Consider the following 17,914-nt stretch of genomic DNA (forward strand, 5'->3'; position numbering starts at 1 on the left):
CACCCTGCTTATCTATCTTATATGCAGAGTACATCATGAGAAATGCCAGGCTGGATGAAGCACAAGCTGGAGTCAAGGTTGCCAGGAGAAATATCAACAACCTCAGATACACAGATGACACCGCACTTATGGCAAAAAGCAAAGAGGAACTAAAGAGCCTCTTGATGAAAGTGAAAGAGGAGAGTGAAAAAGCTGGCTTAGAACTCAACATTCAAAAAAACGAAGATCATGGCGTCTGGTCCCATTACTTCATGGCAAATAGACGGGGAAATGGGGAAACAATGGAAACAGGAAGAATTAGATGCAGCTAATTACAAGCATAGAAAGCTGAGTGCTGACAAATTGATGCTTTTGAACTGTGGTGTTGGAGAAGACTCTTGAGAGTCCCTAGGACTGCAAGGAGATCCAACCAGTCCATCCTAAAGGAGATCAGTCCTGGGTGTTCATTGGAAGAACTGATGCTGAAGCTGAAACTCCAATACTTTGGCCACCTCATGCGAAGAGTTAACTCATTGGAAAAGACCCTGATGCTGGGAGGGATTGGGGGCAGGAGGAGAAGGGGACGACAGAGGATGAGATGGCTGGATGGCATCACCAACTCAATGGGCATGAGTTTGAGTAAACTTCGGGAGCTGGTGATGGACAGGGAGGCCTGGCATGCTGCGATTCATGGGGTCGCAGAGTCAGACATGACTGAGTGACTGAACTGAACTGACTGAACTGAATTACAGGCAGAATCAATGATAATTTCTAGAGTAAAGAGGATGAAACACCAGTCTTCAAACCAGAAGCTTCAGGGTCCAGCCTGAAGACCTGAATCATTCCTTCTCTTGGGGCCAACAGTTCCACCTGGGGCAACAGCACCTTAATGCTTACTGGGTCAAACTGACCAGCATGGCGTTTATCTCTCAGAAGCTTCTAGTATTACAATGTGCTTCTTGCTTGGTTTCCACCCCCTCCTCTTCTTAATGCTAAAGTTGTTTTTTGTTTACAAAATAGTAAGACTTCTTAGTAAAGCTTAGGGAAATTTTTAACAACTATTTCCACTTAGTTTGCATTTAAAATTCAGGGTGGGGTTATTTCCATTTGAATGTCAAGCCACACACTCTGACACTACAAAGGCAATGAGGTTGTGTTGACAATTTGCTCGAGGTCAGGCTGAAATGGTCTCTGATGTGTTGCGGTTATTCTTATGGAGAGAAGTATTCGTGGTGATTAGTGAGTGGAGACTTGCCTCTTGTTTCTCTAATAAAATGAGTTCCCTTTAAGGGTATTGGTCTATTAGTCTTCAGAAGACTGCATTAGTTGTGCTTCATTTGGTTTAGGATGTGTGGGCATAAATGGCATAAAACTTAAAGTGTATTTACTAGAAGGGATGATGTAAGAGGAAAGTCCTTTTCTGGTTAGGAGAATGGTTTACAACAGATAGAAAGCTAAGCATTCTCGGGACAGAGACAGAAAGACAGAGACAGAAGCAGAGAGAAAAGCCAGAAAATAAAGATTATCATTAGCAATGCATGCCCTACATTTATCCCACAAGATTTCCTGAGCATTCCTCAGACATTATAGTGCAATATCATAACTCCAATGAATCCATAGTATTTCTATTTTTCTCAAGCAAAAAGGATATACTTTGAAATATATACTGAACAAAACATACTATAGTATATAGCCTCTTTTAAGACACTAGTAATCTGAACTTCTATAAATATCCTTAAATAATAAACATATTATATATAGCTATTCACATAGTGACACATACACATACAAAAATAAAACAATTTTAACTTTTTTTTTTGGAGTAAAGATACTAAAAGTTTCAGACACCAGAATCACCTTGTCAATATTGATCCTGGGGATCATGGATATACATTTATTTATTTAATGGCCGTGTTGTGCTTTTTGTGGGATCTTAATTCCCCAACGAGGGATTGAACCTGGGCCCTCGGCACTGACAGCATGGAGTCCTAACCACTGAACCACCAGGGAACTCCCTGGATGTACATTTATACCATGCATAGCTACCACACCCAAGGGCAATGGCAGGAAACACTCCTCGCTGGATGTTATTACTATGTCCTGGTTCAGAAAAGCTTAGGTCTGAATAGAAGTGTCCAAGTGTGATGAGAGAGTTGTCTTTAGCTGTTGTGTGGAAAGGACACATGAATCTGGTCCCCTACCCCAACCGGGATAAAGTGTGAAAATATTAAGCTGTCCTTTGAATGAGTGGAATACAGAACATGTCTCCTTCTTGAGCATTCCCATACACCATTTGCTATGAAGCATTTCTCAACACGTGGGAAAGGCACCACCATTCTGGACCAAAGGCAAGGAACTTGGGTTCCACGATACCACACCTATCCTGCTCCGGATGCTCTGTAGAAAGCATTCCTCCACTCAAAAGGTGATTTGGGGAACTCAGCTACCCAACCAGATAGAATATGTACATTCTCCTTTTGGAAAACGGAATATTTCTATGAAGAAGTATCCCTGGCCAAAAGTGATCTTTTGTCCGTGAAATGCTGTCCTTCTCTTGAGAACAAGAAACAGAAGATGTGGTTCTCATATCCCACCTAGAACCCAGTGTAACCAGCGGTCCCCAAAGGAACACAGACACAGATTTCTCAGCTGAACTCCATCCCTCCAGTCCAATGGGAGCCCTGGAATTGGTGAGGCAGCATCATTGTTTGTTTTCATCCCAACCGCATCCCTCTAGGAGGAGCTGGTGTTTCCAGGAACTGGGTTTCAGTTTTCCTTTACAAGGAAAAATGTGAAGCTATCGCAACGTCTTGAAGAGTTGCCTGAGGGGTAAGACAGGAGGGGAGAGCATCCTGGCTTGTTCTCAGATAGAATTTTCAAGGCGGGCAGAGGAAGGTGGTTTCTGGGGGGAGCCTTCAGAGGCAGAGGTGGGGGTTCGCCTCTGCTGATGTTGCTGATAGATGTCCTGGATCAGCAGGGTGTTCATGACTTTCCACTCCCTATATTTTCTGGCTGTCAGCTTCGGATCATCCAGCAGCTGGTTAATCATGGCCAGGTCGTGTTCTTTACACTGTCCAAGTAGGAAAAAAAAAGAGAGACACAGAGAGAGGAGGGTGAGACGTGATAATGATCTTAACTTCGATAAACCATCTTCAGCCTTTTGCAAATAAATGCACATATACCTTGACTGTAAAATTATCAAAGTGTTTTTACACACTAATATTCAAATCCCCACAATAGTCCTAAGAGAAATGGCAGAACATCCGCCCATTTATATAAGCTAACCACAAAGAGGTAGACACCCCACACAAGGCTTGGGGGAAGAACTGGACACAGAACCCAGGTCTCCTATGTCACTGTTTCCTGATGAATCCAGTGTTCCATGCCACAGTCATATTTCTATCTCAGTGTGAGCTTTATTCCTCCTGGAATGGATAACTGTATAACCATGTTGTTGACCATCCAAACTTTATGAAGTTGGGACACAGTACTTTTCCTAAGACATAAGACAGTACAAAATATCTCTCTTTTATTTTCTATTAAATTGTACTAATTTTAAATAAATTTCACGCTTTTATTTAATGTATACAGACTAAATAGGTAGGCTATCTTTTTATTCAAAAACGATATCATTAAACTTCCATCCAACAATGTGTATTTCAATGATGCCAATAGTCTATTCATGCCATTTCACCCTGCCTCCTCTGCAACCAGTGACACACACTTCTGAAATGTCAGCACAGGTTACGGGACTTTTCTGTAGTCAAGAAATGGAATGAAACATACGATGTATCAGTCTCCACATTCAAAAAAAAAGATTTCTCAGCCTAACACATTTATCGCAAATCTATTCCTGCTTCCTCCATCTCTGTGACCGTAATCCCAGTTTGGGACATAAAGTCTCACCTATCACCCTTCATCTGCTGCTACAGCCTCCAAGTGAGGGTCCTGCCTCCAGCCCCCACTTTGTATCCACCCTCTGTCCGACAGTCCAGGGGGTCCCCCTGAAATTCTGAGTCCTCTTAAAGTTTTCCCTTCTCGCCCAAGTTTCCACAGACATGAGCCCATTTGTTGATTGTCCACTTGCCTCTCCCTTTCCTCTCTAGGAGTACTGATGTGGGTTTTCTCCCCCACACAATGCTAATTCACCACCCTAGGACATGTTACACAGAGGACCTTCTTCACCTGCTGCCGCTGCTGCTAAGTCATTTCAATCGTGTCTGACTCTGTGCGACCCCACAGACAGCAGCCCACCACGTTCCTCCGTCCCTGGGATTCTCCAGGCAAGAATACTGGAGTGGGTTGCTATTTCCTTCTCCAATGCATGCATGCATGCTAAGTCACTTCAGTCGTGTCCGATTCTGTGAGACCCTATGGACAGCAGCCCATCAGGCTCCCCTGTCCACAGGATTTTCTATGCAAGATTACTGGACTGGGTTGCCATTTCCTTCTCCACTTTTTCACCTAATGGACTCTAATTCCTAGAGTGATTTTCACATGGAATATTTCCCAATCTCTCTCTCTTTTTTTTTTTCAATGGATTTTACTACAGCTCATAAATGTACATTCATTTCAGGCATAGGACCTTCTTCACTCTTCTTCACCTAGTGGACCCTAATTCCTAGAGTGATTTTCACATGGAACATTGCCCAATCTCTCTCTCTCTCTCTCTCTTTTTTTAATGGATTTTACTACAGCTCATAAATGTACATTCACTTCGGGCATCATGCTCTCCAAAAAACTGAGCCCCCCGATTGAACTGAGAAGCTTTTTTCATGCTTGCGTGCCTTCCAATGCTTGGAACCCTCTTAGAACTTATCACGTCACACTTAGATGTTCATGGGTCTGTCACGTCGTCTATTCTAAAGCTTCTTAAGGAAGGTGACGAGGAACATATTTTATTCATTCCTGTATTCCCTGCACCTCACTCAGGGCTGAGTGCCGGGGAGACATTCAGTTGTGAACTATCTCTGCTAGATCCGGGGCAGCAGGTGCAGAGGTGAACATTCACTACTGTGCTCACTGGTCAAAGTTCAAACTCACGACCACTGCCATTAAGCGGACTTTCACTACTATTCAGTAATTATGTTTTCTCATCCCTTTTTTTTTTCCCACTCCCCTAAATAACTATTTCAGAGTTTCTCATTTCTGCTCAGATTTCCTCCCCAACCCTCCCCTCCTGTAGCTGACAACCCTGCTCTTTATTTTTTTGAGGAAATGGAAACAATCACAACAGTAGTTCTCCCAAGCTCCTGTTGCCTTCTATCTGCATCAGCACAGATACATGCTGCCTTCCTTGCTGTTCACTCGGGTGAAATATCTGTGCTTCCAGCAAAGACCCATCTCTCTACTTGTAAAAGCACGTTCTTTCGTACATCCAAGAAATTGGCTCCAGCAATTCTCACTCCTTTGCTGTGACTCATCAGGTTCCCATCTCCAGGTGATCATTGTCACCGGCCTACTCGTATGCTCTTATTTTTCCCATCATAAAAGCCCTTCCTTGACCCCCTTCCCTGTTTCATTCTTCTCTGTCTCCAATGTCCTTGTGCCCGCCTTTTGAGACCCACTGGCACATGAATGTATTGTTTGTGCTCTACATTCAGCTTTAACTTATGCTTTATTTGGACTGTTTTATTATATTTTCTTGTCTTCTTTTCCTGTTTCTAAATTGACCAGAATAATATGGATTTCAAGGGAAAAGGTCCACACACACAGTAATCTGAGTAGTGAGATTTATCATTTTGAATCACAAAAGCAAGAGTGTGGTGATAGATGGAGGTTAAAAGATACATTTGGGTTTCAGGAAGGAGAGAAAAACTGTGCAGAAGGAAAGTAACCAAAGAGGAATAACAAGGAGGTTGGCCAAGACCAAGAAACAGAGGAAAGAAAGGTAAGTAAGTTAAGTGGGTAACTAGCAAGGATTGCTAAAAAGTCAAACAGAGTCAAGACAGTTTTCTCTCTGAGTCCAGCATCAACACTGCAAAAAACAATGTTTCCCACTCCCAAAAATATGCTTCTCTTCTCTACCCTTACCATAGTACTATCGTAAGTAGTCACTTAAGAATTTTACATCGTTCTTAAGAAATCTTGACATCTGTTCAGAGAGAGATCTTAATATGCTATTGAAGAAATTATTAAATAAGATCTTGGCAAATCAACAAAATTTGGAAAACTGATTTTTTCAAGGCAAAAATGAATTCACCACCCCTCTAAAGGGGATAAAAGGTTTTAGGAAAGGATCTCTTCAACTTTGGGCGAACACTTCTCATATGGCTTCTAGCTCTAAATAATTCAAATTTCTTCCCATTCAGCTCAAGTCTGTGTTAGTTCCTTTATGGATAAAAGAAAAAAACTGAGATAAGAATAGAGAGGAAGGAAATTAGCAAAACAATAAAACTCTCTGAGCTCCTTCCTAGGCTTGGCAAGCTGGGGTCAAGAGCATCAGGCAAAAGCCCTGCTTCACCCCTGTAGAGCAAGAGGCTTGCTGAATGCTTTGAACTACTTTTACGACATCCTTCTGGTTTTCTGGCAGGCAGGCAGGCAGGGTCTGATAGGAGCTCTGAAAAATACCATCTTTTCATTTTTTTACTCCAAATATTCAGTGCATGGCTTGTATTAAGCATTGGAAATGGATTCTACCGAAGCAGCTAGGCAAAGAAGGGTCTGTTCCTCTTCAGATACAAGTGAGGGGAGTTTTCGGAGAAAGTTTCAGTTGGACTCATTAATCATTCCATTAACCATTCATTTAAAAATAAAGACAGGCTTAGCCAAAAGACAGGGGAGGTGGAGCTCTCGGAGACTCTTAAAGAACTAAAGATCTCCAGTGTGTGACGCGATAGTTTGCTCAACTTCCTAAAAGAATTTCCATAAACAGTTATTCATTCCAATACAATCCCAGTGCAAGGATTTTTCTTTATTTCTGGAATGTGCTTACCACTACTATAAACATTATTATTAAAATAGTTTCCTTGTTTCTGCATGAAACTGCTTTTTTTTCACTTGTCCACACTCCAGCTTTGAAGTACTTTTTTAAATAAATATTTATATTGCAATGTAATATACACAGAGCAAAACGTACACATAAAGTCTGGACTTAATAAAATTATCACAAAAAGAACACATCTGTATAACCACTGTCACAGTCAAGGAAAGACTCTTATCTGGCATTTCAAAAGCTTTACTGTGGTCCTGCCCAGTTTATATCCTCGCCTTTTCCTCAAAGGTGACCACTATCCTGACAGCTTGAGTTTTAAACACTGGTGGAGTGGTTAAGAATCCCCCTGACAATGCAGGGGACATGGGTTCGATCTCTGGTCCAGGAAGATCCCACATGGCCCAGGACAACTAAGCCTGTGTGCTGCAACTACTGGGCCCTAGAGCTTGAAAGCTACAACTACTGAACCTGTGTGCTGCAACTAATAAAGCCCACATGCTTAGAACCCATATTCTGCAACAAGAAAAGCCACTGGGATGAGAAGCCTACGCACCGCAACTTGAGACTAGCCTACATGCAGCAATGGAGACCGAGTGTAGCCAATAAATAAATGAAAAAAAAAAAAATTAAAGATAGTTAGAAGAAAATTATTCTGATAGCTTTCTGACATGAATGAGCATGCTTGTCCCAAATGATCATTCTCTAATGAAGAGGTTGATGTGTTGTTTTTTTTTTCTTTTTTCCAACAAGGTCAATTTCCACGTCATCCTGCCCTCTGACCTTGAGGAGATTCACAGGAATACACAATGTGGAATATATCTCATCAGCCCCAGCCTAAGGGATTTGTGGAAAGGCCTTCTTTCCAGTGATGTTCAGAGAGTGCAGCTGGGTGGGGCTGAAATAATCCAACGTTCCTTGCTCCGTGGTATTTATGCCCTTCTGTAATTCTCCTTCTTGACTGTAGGGAGGCTGACCTAGCGACTTGCTTCTACTGAATAGAACACTGTAAATGCAATGTGAGGTCTCTCCTGAGGCTGGGGTATGACCCACCCTGCTTGCCCACTCTCCCCACCTTACTCGCTCTGCAGGAAGTCAGCTTCTACTTTGGGAGCTGCTCTATGAAAAGACTCACATGGGAAGGAACTGGGGGTGGCCTCCAGCCCACAGACAGTGAACAAATGAACAACTGAGACCGTCAGTCCAACAACCTGTAAGGAACTGAACTCTGCCATGAAAGAGCTTGAAAGCACACCTTCCCCCAGTGGAGGAATGTGGATAGCCCCAGCTGGTGCCTGGATTACAGCCTCATGAGACACATGGAAGCAGAAACACTGAAGGCCACACCCAAACTCCTGACTCCCAGAAACTGGGAGACAATAAATGTCTAGTGCCTGGAGCTGCTGTGTTTGGGGGTATTTTGTCGCCTAGCTAAAAGATTACTAAAACCTGGGAAGAAAAGAAAAATCTGTTGGATTCATCGATTCTGTGGCTATAGTACATGAAGAACAAGAGGTCACAGAGAACCACAACTCTGCAAATATTGAATTGGCCAAAAAAGTTCATTCAGGTTTTTCAGTAACATCCTAAGAAAAACCCAGTGAACTTTTTGGCCAACCCAGTACGACAGAATATAACATATTTGATTTTGAAATGAGTGCTAGTGATGTTTTTCATCATTAAATGCTAGGGAAATTTCTCGACATTTGGGCTTTCTTTCTATAAATAAAATATACCTTTGCCTTTTATTTTTCAGCCCCATATTAGCAAGGCTTTTAGGGTGCTTAGGTTTTCTATGGATGAACAGGGGCATCTGACTAAGTCACTCAGTCATCTTTTATAGCCTTGTCTTTTTGCTTGCTGATATTTCTTCCCGGAAAGGGATTCATGTTCATAAGATAGAAAAGGACATGTACAAAACAGAATTAAATTTCAGGTCTGCCAAGGCTTTTCAGAATCTCTAAATCTTCTGCTAATTCAGAACTATTTTACAAAGTCTTCTGGCTTCCCCTTGTTTCTGCTGTCATCTAAATGTGAAAGCAGGATGCTCTTGCTACAAAGAACCCTTTCAGTTACAGGAGGCCCTAGAAATAGCTCCAGTACATCCAGTACACTGCCCCTTATTCTCATGATGAAATCCCCTGCTACCAGGAAGTATCTCTTTCCCACTGCCCAGCTCTCATGGTGTTTTGTAGCTTCAAATTCAACAGCTTGAAGTCACCCAAGTCTCTGCTGTCTCTAAAATGTAGACATTTTCTTCTGGATCTAGTATAGAAGAATGGCCTCCTTTAATGAATCAGGTGAAATCCCAAGATCTTATTAAATATTACTGTGTACTCCCACAAGTTGACTATCTCAGACTGTCTCTAACATTTATTATTCCAGGTAGAAGGGTACAAAAACAAGTTACACATGATCCTTGCCATCTTGAAGCTTAATATTTGAGATTTTATGCCAGAGTGAATGCAAAAATCAAGACCTATTGTAAAAACTGCATTCCCTAGGGCTTTAGGAATGTCAAGGGTCAACTCACCCTGTAGAGACTGTATTGGCTTTACTGCCTCTCCCCACCCTCTAGCCACATAAACACACCGAGGTTAGCATGGATTGTTCCACACACCTAGCATTTTCTCACCCCACATCCACAGAGTTCATCCACCGTCTGGAGTTTCTTACCTTTAACGTGCTATTCAAAGTTCGTATTTTGTGGAGTTTCTCATTTATGGATGGATTCTTGCACCGCTTGACAAAGGACTTTCTCAGCTCCTTTCTGGTTGAAGGTCGTCGGTCCCCAAGAGGAGACAGACTAGCTTGCTCTAACGATTTGTAGAGCTTCTCCATTTCGTCATCTTCAGGTGCTTTTGTCTCTTCTATTAAAATAAAAAAACAACAATACGCCCAGTTAATCAAGGACAGAACATTTGACACTGTGGCCCTAAAACAAGATCCTCCTGACACCTTCATCTTAGACCTCCAGGCTCCACAATGGTGAGATGTACACTTTTATTGTCTAAGCTACTCAGTTGATGGCACTTAGTCACGACAGCCCATGTTCCCTTTGAAGGCTCTGGGGCAGGATCTGTTCCAGGCCTCTCTCCCAACTTTTGACGGTTCCTTGGCTCTTGGCAGCAGGACTCATCTTCACTTGGTGTCTTAGGGTGGGCGTGTCGGTGTGTCCCAATATCCCCTTTTACAGACACCAGTCATATTGATTAGGGGGACATCAATCTCTGATTTAGATGATATTTGGGCGAGACTCAGCGTTGACTTAGAGTTTAAGACTTAAGAGTTGATAATTGGAATGGATTCAGACTTTTGGAGATGTTGAGATGAATTCAGTTAGGACTTCAACACAGGGATTTTGGAAGGACAAAACTAACCCATAACAGTACACCCTCTGTGCTGCGTGCTCAGTTGCATCCGACTCTTAGTGGCCCCGGGAACTGTAGCTCACCAGGATCCTCTGTCCATGGACTTTTCCAGGCAAGAATACTGGAGTGAGTTGCCATTTCCTTCTCTAGGGGATCTTCCCCACACAGGGCTCAAACCTGCAACTCTTGCATCTCCTGCTCTGGCAGGCAAGTTCTTTATCACTAGCACTACCTAGGAAGTATATACCCTGTGGCCTCCCAAAATTCATGTTCCTCTCACAGGCAAAATACATTCATTCATCCTAACATCGCCAAAAGTCTTAACCCACTCCAACACTCAGCTTTAAGTCTCAAACTCTAAGTCAACTCTAAGTCTTGTCCAAATATCATCTAAATCAGAGTGGTGGGACTCAGGGGAAGATTCATCCTAGGGAAAATTTCCTCTTCACCTGTGAACATGTGAAATCAAACAAGTTCTCTGCTTCTCAAATACAATGGTGGGACAGGAAAACCTTTGCAAACCAATATACACCCTAAAGCATGAGAACCATTGTCTCAGATCCCTTTTTAATGTCCTTCCTAGAACTGCCCTTTGAAAGAAGGAATCTGCCTGTGGTCTGTGGCTTTGAGCAGATAATAATCATTTCTTACACCAGATGCCCCATTCTCTTCCTTCCTAAGGCCTTGCCAGCCTCAGCCCAAATGCTTCCAGTGAAGTGACTCCACCCAGTATTCAGGGGGACCCTATATATTTAGGCAGTCCCATCATGCTGGCCACAGTCACTGATCTAGGGATGCATGTGGCTCTCAGATCAGGCTGAAGGGGCCAAAGAGACTCAATTCTGAGACTTCAGTTTGGAGTATCAGGCAATCAATCTCCCTGTTTTCCTAAATTGAGTGATGTGATGATATGACCTGGAAGATTCCAGGAATCATGCCAAGAGTCATGAAAACAGAGCCAATCCCATAGGATACAACTGAGACATGGATCTTGGTGATACCGTTAGTGTCCTCGGAGCTCCTGGGAGCCAATCCATTGCCTTTGTTAAGATAATCTGGATGTTGTTTTCAGTCATATGCAAACTGCAAGAGTCTCAGATGATATAGAAATTTACTCAAGGAAAATCATCTCCTGCTGCTGCTTTAATTTCTTACTAAGAACTTCAGTCCTTTATTCACTTTGGTCTCTGAAACAGTCTTGGGAAAGATAAACAGTAAGACTCTTTTCTACCGTGCAGTTCTTAGTTTTCTCTATGCATGCAGGAACTTATGATATTTGGTTCCCATCCTGAGAACAAGATTGATAGAGGATCATATAGAAAGCATGGCCTTAGGAGAACTGAAAAACAGTCTCTCCAAAGGGGATAAAAAATCATACAATAGTAGTCTAGGAGCATCAAAACTAAGCACACTCACTTCCTTCACAGTTTACTCTTGTAAAATTAAGTGTCTTTAGGCAATGTTTTTTCCCCCTTCTACTACCAGAAGGTCCATAAGCATGCAGAGTACTCTTTCATAAAATGGAGAGAAAAGATGTTGGGTTAACTTTGCAATTAAATTATAGTAATGGTCAATAAACTTCTTTGTTTCCTATCAAAACAATATCAAAAAAGGAGGGAAATATTCAAAACTACATTTGAACACAGACTTTTTGGCTCAGTCGGTGCAGATATCAAACGAAGGCTTTGGTCAATAAGCACATGAAAATATGCTCAATATCATTAGTCATTAGAGAAATGCAAATCAAAACCACAATGAGATACTATTTCACAGTCACCAGGATGGATAAATTAGAAAAGACATAAGTGTGGAGAAACTGGAACATTAAAGTCCTTGGTGGGAACGTAAAATGGACCCACCACTTTAGGAAACAATCTGGTAGTTTCTCAAAATTCTAACTGTAGAGTTACCATGTGTGTGTGCTAAATCGCTTCAGTCATGTCTGACTCTTTGAAACCCTATGGACTGTAGCCCACCAGGCTCTTCCGTCCACAGGATTGTCCAGGCAAGAATACTGGAATGGGTTGCCATGCCCTCCTCCAGGGGATCTTCCTGACCCAGGGATCAAATCCATGTCTCCTGTGTCTACTGCATTGCAAATAGATTCTTTACTGTCAGCCACCATATGACCCACCAATTCCATCTCTAACTATGTATTAAGAAAATTAAAAACATACGTTAACACAAAACTTGTGCATGAATGTCATGAAAGATACAAACAAAACGTACAACAGTGTAAATAAATGTTCATCAACTGCTGCAATACGGTACAGGCATGGAATGGAGTATTAGTCATGAAAAGAAATGAAGTGCTGACACATACTAAAACATGGCTGAACTGCGAAAAATTCTTTGAAGTCAAAGGAGCCAGTCACAAAAGGCACATACCGTACTGTCCATTTATAATAAAATTTCCAGAATAAACAAATCCATAGATATAGAAAGTAGATTAGTGGTTGGCTGGAGCTGAGGAGGGGACAAAGCGGGAATGACCGCTAATGTGTATGGGGTTTTCCTGTGTGTGGTGTGATCCACACCTCACACTGGATTGTGGAGCTGTACAACTCTATGAACATACTAAAAACCACTGAACTGTTTTTTATGTGTGAATTTTATGGTATGTGTAGGAAGCCACCTGCCAATGAGAAGACGCAAGAGACACAGTTTCAGTCCCAGGGTCAGGAAGGTCCCCTGGAGAAGGAAATGGCAACCCACTCCAGTATTCTTGCCTGAAAAATTTCATAGACAGAGGAGCCTGGTGGGCTACAGTCCATGCAGTCGCAAAGAGTTGGACACGACTGAGCAACTGAACAAGCATGCATATGTGAAGTATATCTCAATAAAGCTGTTAAAAATTAGGCTTTAATAAGATTATCATGATAACTGATGACATTTGCATAGGAACGATACTAAGCTTGGTAACAGTCCTGGAGTTAAGCTGGAGACATTAGAAAGTGTTAAGAAATTGAAATTAAAAGACATCTGACTCCTAGAGGGTAACGTTAGCATTGAGGACTCCACGAGATTTCAGTCCCACAAGATCACAAGAATTTTATACATCTTTTTTTTTACAGATAGGCAGGCAGGACTCTACTTCAAATAAAGTGTGAATATATATAGCTTTTAGGGCTTCCTTGGTGACTCAGACAGTTAAGAATCTGCCTGCCATGAAGGAGACCCGGGTTCAAACCCTGGATTGGGAAGATGCCCTGAAGAAGGGAATGGCTATCCACTCCAGTATTCTTGCCTGGAGAATTCCATGGATAGAGGAGCCTGACGGGCTACAGTTCATGGAGTTGTGAACAGTCAGACAGCACTGAGCGACTAACACTTTCACTTACTTTTTTCACATAGCTTTTAATACCACAGTATTTTTAAAATAATATATATTTAACAAACTGTAAGAAATCAGCAAAATAAGTATACAACAAAAATAAACAGAAGGTTTATTTTCCCTGTGTGCACCAAGATGTTCAGTTGTGCTGCTAAAGCTTGTGATAGAAAATAAAATTATTTTTGACTAGCACGTTAATTTGTAATTATGCCAGAGTAAAAATGATTATAAGATCTTATATCTAATTTGACAGACAATAAATCAGTAAGGATGAAAATAAGCTTTAGGATCTTGGAATAAAATGGTATAAAGTACATTCCCTAAATGAACAAGAAGACGGCTTATTTGGATAATCTTATATTATTTAATACATTTTTATGAATATATATTACCTTTAAGTTAAAAAATCACATGTTATCTCCCTCTCCCCCCACCCCCACCCCCATTTCCTTCGCTAAATTAAACTTCAGGGCACTAGCCATGGGGATGTGTATGTGAGTGTCTGTGTGTGTGTGTAACTTGCTTCTCCTAGAAATAGTGGACGTTTCAAATTAATATGCAGGTAAAGTGGACCTTTTGTAATTACAAAATGTTAATACAATTTACCTAAAATATGACCAAACAATGTTCAAAAAACAAACACTTTCTCATTGGGATTCACTTAGAAATTGGAGATAGTAGTAAAGAGTGAGTATATTCATAGAAAATTTTAAGCTGCTGGAAAAATGGAGAAAAATGAATTCAGATTACCATTACATTCTACCTCTCATCTCTTCATCCCTCTTCAAAAGAAACCTGAGACTAGAAGACTCTATATGTCTGACCTCTAATTACCTGATTCCAGAATCACTCACAAAGGTAAAGTTGAGAAGATAATAAATGATGATGTTAAGAGTCAAGAAAATACCCTGATTGCTTCTTTTGCATAATAATCTGTGGAATACACAACATATTACTAGATATTCAGGGGTAAGACCTGTGACCCAGCCTTGTCCATGACCTAGATGGGGATTTTACACTATTTTACTGTTGCTAATGGCTGGTGCCTAGGTCTTCATAGGACCATAAACAGAAGATCCAATAAAAATGGAAGTAGATGATAAGTAGGAGCATAGGACAAAAAAGGACCCAAAGGGTACAAGCATATCAAAGACAGCTTACACCCGACCTCAAAGCAGAAATGAAAGTCCTTACTAATCACTACATGAAGACTAGCCTTGCTTGGCTAATCTTACAGGGCTACCCCCACACCTTTCAAAGGCTTTTCAATAAAGTAGTATTTTTTTGTAATCTCCTTTTCATCTTTTTTTATGTAAATATTTTTCTAAATTCTAATTTCATATTAGAAAACACTAGATTATTCCCTTATTTTACCAGATTATAAAAAAAGCAAAATAACAAAAAATGATTGGCAGGAAGGGCATTTGGTCTCTCTCCCACTGTAAACAGAAGCCAAGTTCATTATCTTCACCTCCTTTGTCTTCTGTGGCAAAATAAAATGAATTTTGTCTGACAATCAAGTGTTTCCCATGCAATTGCTATCCTTCCTCTCAAGTGCCTATTTCATTCTTCTTACATAAAATAACAGGACTTTAATTTCCTTCTTCTCATACGGCACGCTGTAGTCTATCTCATCAAGCCTTACAAGTTCCTTGCCGAGGAAGATGAAAACTATTTTTACATTACAGATGAGAAAAAAATGTGGAGATTCTTGAAAAACAGCATGCAATCTTTCCAAAATGTAAATCGGTGCAAAATTAGGAACAAGAGTTCAGTTCCACGCTGTGCAGGCTTGTGCGCTTCTGGATGAGTTTCCTCCAACTTTAATAAGCAATCACCTAGGGATCTTGTTAAAATGCAGCTTCTGCTTCAGTCCAGGACAGCAGGCACTGAGATTTAAATTTTTAACGAGCTCCTCAGTGATGTCAGAATGGCTGGTTCCTGGACATCCTTTGAGTAGCAAGGCTGGGTTGCTTCCCAACAGCTAGTCACACAAAACCTGTCTCAGTTCATTGGAAGAGAAAGGGGCTGAAATTACAACCAGAAAGTTGGGACTCATCCAGAAAGCAGCATCTCTTTCTCTGCACCATAGCTTAATTTAAAAAAAAAAAAAATCTGGCTTGCTCAAAGGAGGATCCCGAATCCTTGCTCTAAAGCATCATTATCTCATACATTGAATTGGTAGGAATTTGAGGTTAATATTAGCAACCCTTTACTTCTGTTGGACTCACTCAGAATGTCTGAAGGGGTCAGACATAAAACATTCTCCAAATTTAGGTTAATAATCTAATGATTTAGACTCAAGAAAGGGATGGTATTTTTTTTTTTAGCAAGATCTTTCTTGTTGACATGAACAAAAGACAAAACAACACTTTTAACGAATAGTTACTAGTTCCTTCCTTTTCAAGAGGATGCCAAACGCATGCACTCCTCTCTTGCTACCTCCCACGTACTCAGCCTATTGTGTGCTTCTGACGGGACACACACGCTCCAGTAAGTCTGGAATTTGGTTGTCGAGAACACTGTATGAAGATTATCTCTTTAAATGCTGCACTGTCAACTTGGCCTCCCCCACTATCTTATTTTTGGTGCTTCCTTGAGCTTTCTAGACTGTGGGCTTTTTATTTTCTGTTCAGAACATAAAAGCCGACTTCAGGAGACAAGAGGGGAATTCACACCTCCTATTTCATATCAGAATTTGAAAGGGAAACTTTTTGAGGTTGGAAAAATCTAAATGATCTCCCAAGGAAGACAGTCATTCCTAAATATGAAACACTTTAAAAAGTTTACATAGAAAACAGTATTTCCTGTTTCATATGCAGTGTTCTAAGTACTTGAGAAAAGAAAGACTATGGAAGTTACTTGTTACAAAGCGAAGATATAACTACACAGTCATTTGGACATTCAGACTTTAAGACTTTACAAATGTCATTCACTTTAGCACCTGACAGGCTTCCCTGGAGGCTAAATGGTAAAGAATCCTGCTCCAAATGTAGATGTGGGTTCGATCCCTGGGTCGGGAAGATCCCCTGGAGAAGGAAATGGCAACCCACTGCAGTATTCTTGCCTGGAGAATCCCATGGACAGAGGAGCCTGGAAGGCTGTAGTCCATGAGGTTTCAAAGAGTTGGACACGATTTAGTGACTAAACAACAATAGCACCTGATGCAAAGAGATTAAAAGCATTTTACAGGCCTCGTCTAATTAATGATTCTGACAGCTCTACATAATGACAGTCAAATTTAGAATCATAATGACACACAAATTTAATTTATGCAACTAAGATAAATCTGGACAACTCATCTTACTCATAAGGATACTACTAACCAAGAATATTAGCATAGTATAATTTTAGAGACAGACTGACTATTTATCTCTGCTGCTGTTGATGCTGGTGGAAACAGCTTTCACCTACTGAATTTTTAACTGTGTAACAGGCAGTTAACTACTATAACAACATTATCTTAATTCCTTTGTAACAACCCTACAAGGAAGTGTTATTAATCCTGATATAAAGGAGAGAATGTCAAGACACAGAAAGATTAAAAACTTTGACAAAATTCACAAAGAAACAAATCTAAGTTCTGACCCAAAGCTCATTGCCTTAAACACTATGCTTTATGCTATAAAAATATTTGATACACTGTCCTTGAATGAAATTCAAGGAAGAGGATTTCAAGTCAGATAATGCATAGTCATCAAGATGGTAGCGGGCAAGACCAAGGCTCAGATCTCTGGCCCCTCAACTTTGTCTTCCAAGGGAAAAGTCTCCACCCAGAGCCCCTGCTTCTGAGGTGCCCAGGTTTTATACCTTAAATTCTGTTCTCACAGGGCACTCAGTCCTAGGAGACGAAATTCATAAGCTGGTGAGCAACTTAAGACACAGGCTGGAGAATCAGATTCTCTGCTTGGGCATTTGAACCAGGCACCTGGGGATAATGAACCAGTTCACATCAGGAGCTATCAGGGTAGGCTGGACCCCCAAAACAACAAAGGTATAAGGGCACAGAAATGGAGAATGCAAAGTCGGGGTCTAAAAAAATGATGGCAGGTAAAGGAAATTCTATAAGAAAAAAATCAAACAGATTGAGAGAAAGTCAGAGACAGCATCCGAGTATAAACCAAGGATAATCTTGCGTTCCTGTAACTCTGAGACTAATTTTACTTTGGTTTCTCATTTCCTATATTTGATTTACCTTCTCTACCAGTCAGATATCTATTAATATTTTCTCATGGATATTTGATGTTTCTATTAAGCAAGATAACTTAGTACCCCTATACTATATCATTGCTTTTATTG

At 40.9% G+C, this 17,914-nt stretch overlaps 1 protein-coding gene across 5 annotated transcripts in view; it reads right to left on the reverse strand.

The window, feature by feature from the left end:
• Nucleotides 1–1,832: 1,832 nt before the first annotated feature.
• The window catches only part of IPCEF1 (interaction protein for cytohesin exchange factors 1), a 200,583-nt gene continuing 184,501 nt past the window's right edge, over nucleotides 1,833–17,914 (reverse strand). For all 5 annotated transcript variants that reach the window (XM_043456871.1, XM_043456876.1, XM_043456874.1 and 2 more), the window contains 2 exons: nucleotides 9,587–9,780; nucleotides 1,833–3,049 (listed from right to left, as the gene is read on the reverse strand). In XM_043456871.1, coding sequence (XP_043312806.1) covers nucleotides 2,843–3,049; nucleotides 9,587–9,780 — 401 coding nt within the window. In that variant the 3' untranslated portion in view covers nucleotides 1,833–2,842. The remainder of the gene's footprint in view (nucleotides 3,050–9,586; nucleotides 9,781–17,914) is intronic.

The sequence above is a fragment of the Cervus canadensis genome, chromosome 33 (assembly GCF_019320065.1).
Source record: "Cervus canadensis isolate Bull #8, Minnesota chromosome 33, ASM1932006v1, whole genome shotgun sequence".
NCBI lineage: Eukaryota > Metazoa > Chordata > Mammalia > Artiodactyla > Cervidae > Cervus > Cervus canadensis.